Genomic DNA, 15,472 nt, shown 5'->3' with positions numbered 1-15,472 from the left:
GGAGTGCACAAAATAAATATTACATATAAATGTGTCAATTTGGGATGAATTCTGGACTTTTTCATGGTACATCACCTGTGTTGTTATTTACTCACTGAATTTGGGGGAGTCAGGGTGAGGAGCAGGGATATTTTTTTCCTCCATGAAATTGAATTAAATCAGAGACACTGATAGAGTTCTCTTTCACAGTTGTTCAATACAACAATTGAAACCTCTGTGAGGACAGATGATCTACAGCAGCGCATGGAAATTCTACTAGAACAGACTCTTCTAACAGCTTATGTCAATGTCTCGAGAGGACTTTTTGAACAACATAAACTCATCTACAGCTTTATGCTCTGTGTTGAGATCATGCGTCAGCAAGGAAGCTTAACCGATGCTGAATGGAATTTCTTTCTCCGAGGTTCTGCAGGATTGGAAAAGGTATCTGTGTCAAGATTAGACAGTGAATGTTATTAGATAGAGCCCACAAGCACCTACCAATGCTCCACGGTGACTCTGGTGGCTGAAGGTTATACATTCAGCTGTGTGGCCCACTAGGGATCAGGGACCCAGACTATAACTTAGTTCTGTCTTTAGTCACTATATAATGTTTGTAACATTTGACCTCTTTGTGCAGCAATGTCCTCACATGTAGAAAAGAGATGTTGGGAGTAACCAGTGAACTAGTAGATGGGAACATGTTTTGAAAAGTTGACCATCTTACAAATGGGAAGAGTTAAAATCCAATAAAAGTTGTTATTCACAGATCTGGCCACACTGTTTGTGAAACCATGACCCTCTCTTGCCTGGAACCATCTTTCATTATAAAGCACGGGAAGGACTAGAACTTGATTGTTGCCTTCTGTCATACAATAATATTTGTCTAACTTGCCCCAGCCCCTCAAACTGGCCTAACTCACCCATATACCACAGACCTGGTGGCCCACAGAACTCAGGCACAGTCCCCCAACTCTTGCCTGCAGGTCCATCTGGTCCAACTCTAAACTCTTGGCTCTGTCTTCAATCGCAAGCCCTACCCTTGGCCCCTACAGACCTGACACCTGCATCTGTTTGCCAATATTTGAGCCTCAGAGTATCACTGGGACATTGGACTTTGTGCTTTCATTTGACTCTCAGCACCCTGCACTCCCAGGACAAGCCCAAGGAAGACCTCTACACCAGATGGTCCTTCTTCCCTGACACCCACCCATTCTGCATACATACGTATTCTGTTAGTCCTTGCTTAACACTGTCTTAACTTCATAATCACAGTTAATACTTATAGAGGGTTTGCTATGTGTTTTATGTATATCTACTCATTTATTTATTTCAGTATTTCTGTTGGGTGAGTTCCTGATTTTATCTCTAGTCTGCAGATAAGTTAATTAGGCACAAAGAGATGAAGTAACTCATCATGATCACACACTTATTAGGGTTTGGAACCAGGATTCAAACCCTTGCAGTCAAGTCTGTAGAGCTTGCCTTCTTACCCACCTCACTCTGTTACTGACTATTAGTCAGTCACTCAGCTAAGCCCTTCCCGGCATTGTCACCCTTCTTCCTTCACAGTATTCTTGTTAACAGCTGTGTTTACAGTTTTTTCAAGGAGAGGCTCAGAGAGGTTAAAGACCTTTCCAGAATCACATAACTAATAATCATAAAAACACTCAACAAACTAGAAATAAAAGAGAACTTCTTCAACCAGATAAAGAGCATATACAAAAACCCATAGCTAACATCATACTTAATAGTGAAAGCCTGGATACATTCCACCTAGGATCAGAAACAAGAAGGATGTTTGCTCTCACCACTTCTTTTCAACATTGTACTGGAAATTCTTGCCAGGACAGATACACAAGAAAATGAAATGAAAGGCATCCAGATTGGAAAGGAAGAAGTAAAACTATCTCTATTTGCAGATGACATGATTTTGTACATAGAAAACACAAAGGAATTTACTTTAAAAAAAACTATTAGAATTAATAAACAAGTTCAGCAAGGTTGCAGAATACAGGATCAACATACAAAATTAATTTGGATTTCTTTACATTTGCAATGAACAATATAAAGTGAAACTAACAATTCCATTTACAATGGCATCAATAATAATAAAATACTTAGAAATAAATTTAACAAAAGTAGTTCAAACTTATACTCTGAAAACTACAAAACAGGCTGAAAGAAATCAGAGGACCTAAATAAATAGGAAAACATCCCATGTTCATGGATTGGAGACTTAATATTGTTAGGATGGCAATACTCCACACACTGATCTACAGATTCAGTGATATCCCTATCAAAATTCTAGCTGGTTTCTTTTCAGCAATTGCCAAACTGATCCTAAAATTCATACAGAATTACAAGAGATCTAAATCCCAAAGCTTACTACAAAGCAGCAGTAATCAAGACAGCAAGATATTAGCATAAGGATAGACATATGAGTAAATGGAATCAAATGTGAAAGTCCAGAAATAAAGCCATGTGTCTATGGTCAACTGATTTTGACAAGGTTGTACTGATACATACTACAACATGAATAAACCTCGAAAACATTAAGATGATAAAGGATTTGTATTTAGAATAGATAACGAATTCTTACGAATCCATAATAAAGACAACGCAACTTAGAAATAGCCAAAGGACCTGAATAGGTATTTCTCCAAATATATACAAAAGCGCATGAAAAGATGTCTGACCTCGTTATTTATCAGGGAAATGCAAATCAAAATGATAAGGAGATGCCATTCACACCCACTAGAATGGCTAGAGTCAAAAGACAGATAATACCAAGTGTTGGTGAACATGTGGACAAATCAGAACCCTCATAAACTGCTAACATGAAAAATGGTGCAGCTGCTTTGGAAAACAGTCTGGCAGCTCCTCAAGCAATTAAATGTAGAATTACCACATGATCCAGCAATTCCACTCCTAGGTATATATCAAAGAGAAATGAAAACATAGGTTCACACAAAAACTTAGACATGAATATTCATAGCAGCACTATTTGTAATAGCCAAAAAGGTTAAAGCAATCCAATCCATCAACTGATGAGTGGGTAAACAAAATGTGGTATATCCATAACAACAGAATATCATTCAATCATAAAGAGGAATGAAGTACTGATACTACCACAACATGAATAAACCTTGAAAACATTAAGCTAAGTGAAAGAAATCAGTCACAAAAGACCACATATTATAAAATTTGATTTATATGAAGTATTCAGAAGAGGCAAGTGGATAGAGACAGAAAGCAGTACCAAACTTTCAAAGTTTAGTTTCAAAGTACTAAATTTTCAAAGAACTAGTTTCAGTTTCTTAGGGCTAGAGGGCATGGGCAGATGGGAGGGGAACTGCTAAAGGATACATGGGGTTTTTTGAGGAGATGAAATGTTCTAAAATTGACTGTGGTCATGGTTACACATAACTGTGAATTTACTAAAATACATTGGATTGTATGCTTTAAATGGGTGAATTGCATGGTATATGAATTGTATCTCAATAAAGCCATTTAAAAATGTGGTATGAAACCTCAGGCAAACATTCATGAAATTTTCAAAGAACTAGTTTCAATCTACAATCACAGCTGTTTTTCTGTCTCTTTTTAAACTGTTTACCCACATGCAAGGGCTTCATGGAATATTGCCAGATGGCATAATACTTTTCCCAGAAATTTCTGGGAATATATGAAATGATTAGACATATACACACTCAGCCCAGCTGGAATGAGATTTTCACTTGTCTTGCTACTGATTTTGCTATACTACTCAGCATTTCCTATCTCCTAGAGGTGAGAACATCTGGAAACTGGATTTAAAAACTAGTTCTCTAGGAAAAAAACATTAATATAAGAATATCTGAGGGGTGGGGAGAGACTGGTGTGGCATGTTGGAGGACAGGCTAGAAGTAGACTTTACAGGTTTTATTTTAACCCTTCACCAGGTCAACTGCTTTCTGCATATGTCAACATGAAAAGTTTCATCAGCTGTACTTCTGTTCAAAGGCCAACAAATAGAATTGATTCAACACCATTTCTATCTCACTATATCTTATACTTGTCCTGGGTAAATGGTTATTTTTAACATTCTATTAGAGTTTGATTTTTCACTTAGACAAGGTGAAAGCATATTCTGTGGTTGTCTTTGTGAATTATTATTCACTTTCTTTCTGTCTTCTAATAGGAACGCCCACCTAAGCCTGAGTTTCCCTGGCTGCTTACTGCCATGTGGTTCGCATGCTGTGACTTAGAAGAATTATTTCCAGTTTTTAAAGAACTTACACAATACATAGTGTTACATCCTATTTCCATACGCATAGGTAATACGTCAAAAAGGCTCTGCTATATGGGGTTGTAAACAAGCTTGTGAATCCTAACTCTAAGGTCTCCTTTAACCTCTTCTGCAATATCAATATTTTTCACTAAGAAATGTCCTCATTATTAAGAAATTGTGAATTACCTGTTTTCCCAATTTCTTGAGTTGTATGCTTGGCCCATGAATTTTCAATATTTCATGTTTACTATTATACCCATTTTAAGAAGATGCATTTACCTCTAGGTATTGCTTTAGCTGCATCCCATACTTTTCTTTTTTTAAGTTTTTATTGACGGATAACATACATATGGAAAAGTACACAAATCAGAATCAACAATTTGATTATCAAAAACCGACTGTACTTATAAGCCACCACCCAAGTCAAGAAACAGACCAGTACCAGCATCACAGAATCCCCTTATACTCCTTCATAGGACCCTTTCCCTCTCCCCCAGAGGTTATGCCTGCTCTAATTATAACATTCTATGTTACTTTTTCCCCAAAAGTTTTACTATGTAGCCCCTTTGATTCTAAAAGTATACTTGTTAATTCAAATGCATTTACGATTTGGGGGTGCTATCTTTTTATTGTTTATAATTTACTTCCATTGTAGAAATTATACTCATAGTTTTCATGAAATTGATTCTTTGTAATTTATTTATACTTCAGTTTATGTAAAATGTCCCATGTGTGTCTTTTCTTGGATGCAAAAGATATGTAACTTTTTGAACTAAAGATATGTAATCTTTAGTTCAAACCTATTAATTGTGGTGTTTATTTTACTGTCTTTTATACTAAATCTGTAAGGTTCACCACTATGATTGACAATTTCTCTTTGTATTCTGGAATTTCTCCCATTATATCTTGTGGAACTGATGCTGTTAATTAAAAATGCATTTAGGATTATTATCTTTCTAGCAAATTATTCCTTTTTTATTAAATAATATTCCTCTTTACCCTGAATAGTGCTTTTTGCCTTAAAATATATTTTCTACAGGATTATCTTCATTAGTATTCCCCCTTTATATATTTCTACACTCTTCCTTTTCAAGTCTTTTGTGTCTTCATCATGTTTTTGGTGTACCTTTAGTTGGATTTTGCTGTTTTGAGCAATGTGAGAGTCTCTCTTTTTAAACAGGCAAGTTTTAATCAAATTATTGTAAGGAAGGTTATTGATCTATTTCAGTGGCTCTTAACTGTGGAAGATTTTATTCCCCAGGGGACATTCAGCAACATCTGAAGACATTATTGGTTGCCATGACTGGGGTGGTGCTGCAGGTATCTACTAGGTAGAAACCAGAGATGTGACTAAATATCCTACAATGCTCAGAACAACCCTCCACAACAAATGACCACTTGGCCCCAAATGGCAGTAGTGGCAGGGCTGAAAAATCCTGATCTATTTGGATTTACATCTATCATCTTATTTTGTAGGGATTTTTTCCTTGGCAGGCTTTTTCTTTTCTTCATTTTTATTTCTTCTTTCTTGTCTTCAAGTGAATTGTCCACATTCTTTTTTTTATTTCCCCTGTACTGATTTTTTTTTAATTAATTAATTTATTTATTTATTTATTTATTTTTGGCTGTGTTGGGTCTTCGTTTCTGTGCGAGGGCTTTCTCCAATTGCGGCAAGTGGGGGCCACTCTTCATTGCAGTGCACGGGCCTCTCACTATCGCGGCCTCTCTTGTTGCCGAGCACAGGCTCCAGACACGCAGGCTCAGCAATTGTGGCTCACGGGCCTAGTTGCTCCGCGGCATGCGGGATCCTCCCAGACCAGGGCTCGAACCCATGTCCCCCGCATTAGCAGGCAGACTCTCAACCACTGCGCCACCAGGGAAGCCCCTCCCCTGTACTGATTTGAAGTTCTGTGTTCTATTGCTATTTTTAGTAATTATTCTTTTACTTCTCATATGAATGTTTATTTACCTGAATATACCCAGTAAGTGTGGTGGTTTAAAAGCTACATGGACCAGAATTTCTGGGATCCTAATATGTTCATTTGATTTCTAAATAAAGACTAGAAAAAATAAAATACTCTTCAATAAATAAATCAAATAAAAATTGTTTCTATATTGTGGACCAGTTAAACAAGGTAGCTAGAAGTAGAACACAAAAGAAAAATACATATAGGATAAGCCTAGTGATGGACAGTTAGGGACAGATCTGAAGCAAAAAGGGCTAGATGGATCCTCATAAACACAGAAGCAAAGAAAGTGGGAAGAGGTAGAGGCTGAAAGGTTAAGTAATTCTGGGAACAACTCGTCGTGTTTGGACAAAAGGCACCATGTTATTCCTGTCAACTGGGACTAAAATTTTAGTAATTTAAAACAACCATACTGCTTTCATTTGTTAAATTTCAAGGTTGATTCTGGAAATCCTGCAGAATCGTGAAGGTTTTGTACATGTGATAGGATGGCTTGTGTTCTAAATGTGAGCTTTGGATCTTTGCAGGTTAAGTTTAATAATTAATTTCAATGCCACTCTTACCTTCAAAGGCTTCCTAATTGCCTTAATCTTGTGTCTTTGATGGTTTCTAAGTGCTTAATGTCCTATTAGTTGAGAGTTATATTTTTAATTTATCATGTCTTATTAGTCAAAGCCCTGGTGATTATACAGTAATGAGAACCTGAAGAGAAAAGAAGTCCTTTTGGAATAAGTGGTTCTACTACCTGGCCCTCAGAATGATGCATCCACTTTCAACTAGAAAGCACTGTGGTATGCTGTGCTCTGTGGTCTCATACCATGTAATTGTGTATATTTCATATAGAAATTAGAAGTATTGCAGAGGTACGTACACCATGGCTCCAGGGCCATGGTCTTAAGTGTCACTAAATTACAAACTGTCACCAGCTCTGTGGTTGCTATTGTTAGGCCCTCAGAGGAGAGTCCCAGTAGACCAGCTGGAGAAAGTGGTTTTCTAGCCAGCCATGGAAGCCAACTATTTTGCCTAATGTTCGACTGCAGCAGCCTGTTTCATCACTAGATGGTTGTGCTGGTTTGCTGAGGGGCTTACACCGTACTGTGCTCCCTGCACCTGCAGGAATTTCTTTTTTTTTTTTTTTTTTTTTGTCTCCCATTCAGTGGGTTGTCTTTCTTTTTTTTCTTTTTTTAAATCATTTCTTTATTTTTTTTCCCATATTCAGTATTAGTTATCTATTTTATACATATTAGTGTATATATGTCAATCCCAACCTCCCAATTCATCCCACCACCACCACTACCACCCCGCTTTCCCCACTTGGTGTCCATACATTTGTTCTCTACATCTGTGTCTCTTTCTGCCTTGAAAACTGGTTCAGCTGTACCATTTTTCTAGATTCCACATATATGCATTAATATACGATATTTGTTTTTCTCTTTCTGGCTTACTTCACTCTGTATGACAGTCTCTAGGTCCATCCACATCTCTACAAATGACCCAATTTCATTCCTTTTTATGGCTGAGTAATATTCCATTGTGTATATGTACCACAGCTTCTTTATCCATTCGTCTGTCAATGGGCATTTAGCTTGCTTCCATGACCTGGCTATTGTAAATAGTGCTACAATGAACATTAGGGTGCATGTGTCTTTTGGAATTATGGTTTTCTCTGGGTATATGCGTAGGGTGGGATTGCTGGGTCACATGGTAATTCTTAGTTCTTTAAAGAACCTCCATACTGTTCTCCATAGTAGCTGTATCAATTTACATTCCCACCAGCAGTGCAAGAGGCTTTTCTCCACACCCTCTCCAGCATTTGTTATTTGTAGATTTTCTGATGATGGCCATTTTAACCAGTGTGAGGTGATACCTCATTGTAGTTTTAATTTACATTTCTCTAATAATTAGTGATGTTGAGCAGCTTTTCATGTGCCTCTTGGCCATCTGTATGTCTTCTTTGGCGAGATATCTATTTAGGTCTTCTGCCCATTTTTTGATTGGGTTGTTTGTTTTTTTAATATTGAGCTACATAAGCTGTTTATATATTTTGGAGATTAATCCTTTGTCTGTTGATTCCTTTGCAAATAATTTCTCCCATTCTGAGGGTTGTCTTTTCATTTTGTTTATAGTTTCCTTTGCTGTGCAAAAGCTTTTAAGTTTCATTAGGTACCCATGTGTTTGTCTTTGGTTTTATTTCCATTACTCTAGGAGGTGGGTCAAAAAGATCTTGCTGTGATTTATGTCAAAGAGTGTTCTTCCTATGTCTTCCTCGAAGAGTTTTATAGTGTCTGGACTTATATTTAGGTCTTTAATCCATTTTGAGTTTATTTTTGTGTATGGTGTTAGGGAGTATTCTAATTTCATTCTTTTACATGTAGCTGTCCAGTTTTCCCAGCACAAGTTATTGGAGAAGCTGTCTTTTCTCCATTGTATATCCTTGCCTCCTTTGTCATAGATTAGTTGACAATAGGTGCATGGGTTTATCTCTGAGCTTTCTATCCTATTCCATTGATCTATATTTCTGTTTTTGTGCCAGTACAATATTGGCTTGATTACTGTAGCTTTGTAGTATAGTCTGAAGTCAGGGAGTCTGATTCCTCCAGCTCCGTTTTTTTCCCTCAAGATAGCTTTGGCTATTCAGGGTCTTTTGTGTCTCCATAAAAATTTTAAGATTTTTTGTTCTAGTTCTGTAAAAAAAATGCCATTGGTAATTTCCTAAGGATTGCATTGAATCTGTAGATTGCTTTGGGTAATATAGTCATTTTCACAATATTGATTCTTCCAATCCAAGAAAATGGTATATCTCTCCGTCTGTTTGTGTCATCTTTGATTCCTTTCATCAGTGTCTTATTGTTTTCTTAGTACAGATCTTCTACCTCCTTAGGTAGGTTTATCCCTAGGTATTTTATGCTTTTTGTTGCAATGGTGAATGGGATTGTTTGCTTAATTTCTCTTTCTGATCTTTCATTGTTAGTATATAGCATTGCAAGTGATTTCTGTGTATTAATTTTGTATGTTGCAACTCTACCAAATTCATTGATTAGCTCTAGTAGTTTTCTGGTGACATCTTCAGGATTCTCTATGTATAGTATCATGCCATCTTCAAACAGTGACAGTTTCACTTCTTCTTTTTCAATTTGTATTCCTTTTATTTCTTTTTCTTCTCTGATTGCCGTGGCTAAAACTTCCAAAACTATGTTGAATAATAGTGGTGAGAGTGGACATCCTTGTCTTGTTTGTGATCTTATTTGAAATACTTTCAGTTTTTCACCATTGAGAATGATGTTTGCTGTGGGTTTGTCATATATGGCCTTTATTATGTTGAGGTAGGTTCCCTTTATGCCCACTTTCTGGAGAGTTTTTATCATAAATGGGTGTTGAATTTTGTCAAAAGCTTTTTCTGCATCTATTGAGATGATCATATGGTTTTTATTCCTTAATTTGTTAATGTGGTGTATCGCACAGATTGATTTGCATATATTGAAGAATCCTTGCATCTCTGCAATAAATCCCACTTGATCATGGTGTATAATCCTTTTAATGTGTTGTTGGATTCTGTTTGCTAGTATTTTGTTGAGGATTTTTGCATCTATATTCATCAGTGATATTGGTCTGTAGTTTTCTTTTTTTGTAGTATCTCTGTGTGGTTTTGTTATCAGGGTGATGTTGGCCTCATAGAGTGAGTTTGGGAGTGTTCCTTCCTCTGAAATTTTTTGGAAGAGTTTGAGAAGGATGGGTGTTAGGTCGTCTCTAAATGTTTGATAGAATTCACCTGTGAAGCCATCTGGTCCAGAACTTTTGTTTGCTGGAAGATTTTTAATCACAGTTTCAATTTCATTACTTGTGATTTGTCTGTTCATATTTTCTATTTCTTCCTGGTTCAGTCTTAGAAGCTTATGCCTTTCTAAGAATTTGTCCATTTCTTCCAGGTTGTCCATTTTATTGGCACAGAGTTGCTTGTAGCAGTCTCTTCTGATGCTTCATATTTCTGCAGTGTCCATTGTAATTTCTCCTTTTCATTTCTAATTTTATTGATTTGAGCCCCCTCCCATTTTTTCTTCATGAGTCTGGCTAAAGGTTTGTCAATTTTGTTTATCTTCTCAAAGAAGCAGCTTTTAGTTTTATTGATCTTTGCTACTGTTTTCTTCGTTTCTATTTCATTTATTTCTGCTCTGATCTTTATGATTTCTTTCCGTCTACTAACTTTGAGTGTTGTTTGTTCATCTTTCTCTAGTTCCTTTAGGTGTAAGGTTAGATTGTTTATTTGAGATTTTTCTTGTTTCTTGAGGTAGGATTGTATTGCTATAAACTTCCCTCTTAGAACTGCTTTTGCTGCATCCTATGGGTTTTGGATTGTTTTGTTTTCTTTGTCATTTGTCTCTAGGTATTTTTTTTATTTCCTCTTTGATTTCTTCAGTGATCTCTTGGTTTTTAGTAACATATTGTCTAACTTCCATGTGTTTGTGTTTTTAGTGTTTTTTCCCTGTAATTGATTTCTAATCTCATAGTGTTGTGATCAGAAAAGTTGCTTGATATGATTTCAATTTTCTTAAATTTACCAAGCCTCGATTTGTGACCCAAGATGTGATCTATCCTGGAAAATGTTCCATGTGTATTTGAGAAGAAAATGTAATCTGCTGTTATCGGATGGAATGTCCTAGAAATATCAATTAAATCTGTCTCGTCTAATGTGTCATTTAAGGCTTGTGTTTCCTTATTAATTTTCTGTCTGGATGATCTGTCCATTGGTGTAAGTGAGGTGTTAAAGTCCCCCACTATTACTGTGTTACTGTCGATTTCCTCTTTTATAGCTGTTAGCATTTGCCTTCTGTATTGAGGTGCTCCTATGTTGGGTGCATATATATTTATAATTGTTATATCTTCTTCTTGGATTGATCCCTTGATCATTATGTAGTGTCCTTCCTTGTCTCTTGTAACATTCTTTATTTTAAAGTCTATTTTGCCTGATATGAGAATTGCTACTCCAGCTTTCTTTTGATTTCCATTTGCATGGAATATCTTTTTCCACTCCCTCGTTTTCAGTCTGTATGTGTCCCTAGGTCTGAAGTGGATCTCTTGTAGACAACATATATATGGGTCTCGTTGTTGTATCCATTCAGTAAGCCTGTGACTTTTGGTTGGAGCATTTAATCCATTCACGTTTAAGGTAATTATCGATATGTATGTTCCTATTACCATTTTCTTAATTGTTTTGGGTTTGTTTTTGTAGGTCCTTTTCTTCTCTTGTGTTTCCCACTTAAAGAAGTTCCTTTGGCATTTGTTGTAGAGCTGGTTTGGTGGTGCTGAATTCTCTTAACTCCTGCTTCTCTGTAAAGCTTTTGATTTCTCTGGTGAATGTGAATGAGATCCTTGCTGGGTAGAGTAATCTTGGTTGTAGGTTCTTCCCTTTCATCACTTTAAATATATCATGCCACTCCCTTCTGCCTTGTAGAGTTTCTGCTGAGAAATCAGCTGTTAACCTTATGGGAGTTCCCTTCTATGTTATTTGTCATTTTTTCCTTGTGGCTTTCAATAATTTTTCTTTGTCTTTAATTTTTATCAGTTTGATTACTATGTGTCTTGGCATGTTTCTCCTTGGATTTATCCTGCCTGGGACTCTCTGCACTTCCTGAACTTTAGTGGCTATTTCCTTTCCCATGTTAGGAAAGTTTTTGACTATAATCTCTTCAAATATTTTCTTGGGTCCTTTTTCTCTCTCTTCTCCTTCTGGGATCCCTATAATGCGAATGTTCATATGTTTAATGTTATCCCAGTGGTCTCTTAGGCTGTCTTCATTTCTTTTTGTTCTTTTTTCTTTATTCGGTTCTGCAGCAGTCAATTCCACCTTTCTGTCTTCCAGGTCACTTATCTGTTCTTCTACCTCAGTTATTCTGCTATTGATTCCTTCTAGTGTATTTTTCATTTCAGTTATTGTATTGTTCATCTGTTTGTTTGTTCTTTAATTCTTCAAGGTCTTTGTTAAACATTTCTTGCATCTTCTCTAATCTTTGCCTCCATTCTTTTTCCGGGGTCCTGGATCATCTTCACTATCATTATTCTGAATTCTTTTTCTGGAAGGTTGCCTATCTCCACTTCATTTAGTTGTTTTTCTGGGGTTTTATCTTCTTCCTTCATCTGGTACACAGTCCTCTGCCTTTGCATTTTGTCTGTCTTTCTGTGAATGTGGTTTTTGTTCCACAGGCTGCAGAACTGTAGTTCTTCTTGCTTCTGCTGTCTGCCCTCTCTATCTGCAGGAATTTCAATGCTAATTCTTACTACATGTTATAACCGGAGTAAGGGTCCTAGGATCCTAAGCCTCATGTGAGATGCAAGCCCATTTCTTATAAATATTCCAGGGGGGTTGAGGGCAATGTGTTCTGTTTATTAGGGCATAAAGTTGTACCAGTGTCAATTTATTCATATATTATTTATATGGTAAAAAATATTTATACCAGAATTTTTAATTTGCTTTATCTGTCACAGACTTACAGTTGTGTTATTTCCTATCACTAATATGTTTTTCTGCTTTTTCTTCTGCCTTCAGCAGTGATGGTTTGATGTATTTTTATGCTATTGTCTAACACATATAGGTTTATTTTATTGTGTTTTTATTATTGGGTTTGTATTTTAATTAATATAACTTGAACTATTTCATCCCATTTAATTATATTTGCCTTGAATTCTAATATATCCAATGTTACTCTTATCATGTCAGGTGTTTGTTTTTGCTCACATTTGATTGATATATGTCTGCATCCTTTCATTTTTAACTTCTCTGTCATTTGTTTTAGCTTTGCCTTTTGTTAAGTGGTTTGAATTCGTTTTCTGATCCAATTTTAAATTCACTATTTTTTAATTAGGTTGGGTAGGGGGAGATTAAATATATTTACATTTGTGGTAATGTAAAAAGCTAATGGTAACTGTAGAGATTTTTTAATTATCAAATACATTTATTTAATATCAAAGTCAAAGCAACTTTAATTAAAGCATATTTTTAAATTGTGTTTCCAGGATCTTTTGAGACTTATCTTAACCCACCTGAACAGGAAGCTTATTCTAAAATAAAGGAGGATGATCAACTAATGACAACAGAAATGGTGCCCACAAGCCATAATTTTTGGCGTCCAGAATTAAGTTCTTTCCATAAGCTAATTCTTATTAAATGCTGTAAAGAAGAAAAGGTAGGAGATTTTTTCATTAAAGAACTGTGTTATAATTACTTCTACTAAAGCTCACCAGCCAGTTATGATTCATGGACTGAATTAGATTTGTTTAGAGAGTAGCAATGGCCAAGTTTGGGAGGTCGTTTGTGACTCTGTGTTATTAATAAGAAATAGAGACTTTGTGTTATTAACAAAACACAATGTTTTATACACAAAATGATGAAAGAAAAGGTTGGAGAGCCAGCCAGCAACCTGGTGGTCCTTCCCTGGTGTGTGTCATGGGGAACTTGTGCTCTCTGCTAGGGAGAGCAGGGATCTGCTGGACAGCATTAGCAGGGGATTGATGGGCCTTTCAGATCTTGGCAGCAATGGGAAGAAGGCATTTGAAGAGAAAAACACCATAGTTACCAAGACCAGTTTGAAGATGGTTGATGTAGTTTATATAAGAAATTACAATAGTCTGCATAAAAAAAGAACAAAATAATGCCATTTGCTGCAAGATGGATAGACCTAGAGATTATCATACTAAGTGAGGTCAGACAAAGACATATATCATATGATATTGCTTATATGTGGAATCTAATTTTAAAAATGATACAAATGAACTTATTTACAAAACAGAAAAACTCACAGATCTTGAAATCAAACTTATGGTTACCAAAGAGGAAACGTGGGGGTAAGTGATAAATTAGGAGATTGGGATTAATATATACACACTACTATATATAAAATGTATAACTAGCAAGGACCTGCTGTATAGCACAGGGAACTCTACTCAATATTCTGTAATAACCTATATTAGAAAAGAATCTGAAAAAGAATGGATATATATAGAGAGAGATAGGTATATATATACATATATATATGTATGTATATATATCACTTTGCTGTACACCTGAAACTAACACAACATTGTAAATCAACTATGCTCCAATAGAATTTTTTTTTTAATTATGGCAGCATGAATTAAGATAGAGGTAGTAGATTAAAGAGATGGATGGGGATGTGGAGATGGGGCAACTGTGTTGCTCCTAGTTTCTGCGTGGGTGCCAAAGGGGATAGTTGTATCAATAACTAAGCAAATGTGAAAGGAAAAACATGTCAGAGGAAGATGTCACTGAGTCTGCAGTGTCCACCAGTATCAGAGTGTATAGAAGTCTGGAGACCAATTAATATCTGGTTATAAAACTCTAGAGAGAAATATGGCTTAGAAATAGAGATTGGGGAATCATCAGCGTTGAGTTGGAAAGTAAAACCACAGGAGTTGTTAAAATGGTAGAGGAATAATAGAATAAGAGGACAAGTGGGCAAAGGATGAAACCCTGACAAGCACCAACTTTGAAAGGGCAGAGAGAAAGGATGAAGAACCCATGAGAAGGAAGAGGCAGAGGGGCAAGAAGAACACCAGGAGAAAGAAGTGACATGGAAACCAAAGAAGTATAGAGTTTCAGTACAGCAAGTTATCAACAGAATGAATGAATGGAGGATGTTCCTATGAGAAATGAGAGAAAGAAAACTCACTGGAGAAAGCCAAAGCATAGTTGGGAAATATTGAAGCTATGCTGTAGGATTTTCTGCCATCTCTGTAGGAACACTGAAAGGCTATGGGGTCAACCTGGGCTACCAATAATTACAATAGATGAATAGAGGATAAAAAGCCATTGAGACTGTTGGTAAAAGTAGTTCTATAAACGGGGAGAGATCTAAGAAAGAGCTTATAGACTGGGAGAGAGGAAAAACCTTGAAAGTTTCTTTGGAAGCAAATGTAGTTGGACTAGAGGCGTAGCACAGCTAGAAGGACGGGAGAGGTTGTGATCAAAGTTGAACTTAAAATTTCTGATGAGCAGTTCTAAGTGATGACAATGTCCTGAGGGTGGCCATGGGTGTGGGTGACTGAGAAAGTGAGGAGATGATGTGCATTAGAGTTAGAGGTCAAGGAACTGTGAGGTTAGGATGTGGGATGGCCTTATGGACCCTGAACCTAGGTTGTGTCACCCCAGATGGTGAGACACAGTTGATAAATCACTGGAACAGACATGAATGAAGAGGAAAGCTATGAGCAGATGGAAAGTCTTCAGTGAATATGGGACAGT

The 15,472-nt window shown here is 36.4% G+C and overlaps 1 protein-coding gene across 1 annotated transcript in view; it reads left to right on the top strand.

Moving 5' to 3' along the window:
• The window catches only part of DNAH6 (dynein axonemal heavy chain 6), a 299,547-nt gene that overhangs the window by 219,264 nt on the left and 64,811 nt on the right, over nt 1–15,472 (top strand). The window contains exons 61-63 of the mRNA XM_082357203.1: nt 190–423; nt 4,163–4,298; nt 13,228–13,397. Coding sequence (XP_082213329.1) covers nt 190–423; nt 4,163–4,298; nt 13,228–13,397 — 540 coding nt within the window. The remainder of the gene's footprint in view (nt 1–189; nt 424–4,162; nt 4,299–13,227; nt 13,398–15,472) is intronic.

The sequence above is a fragment of the Balaenoptera borealis genome, assembly GCF_965194805.1.
Source record: "Balaenoptera borealis genome assembly, chromosome: 15".
NCBI classification, from domain to species: domain Eukaryota; kingdom Metazoa; phylum Chordata; class Mammalia; order Artiodactyla; family Balaenopteridae; genus Balaenoptera; species Balaenoptera borealis.
This window is presented reverse-complemented; position numbering and strand designations above follow the sequence as displayed.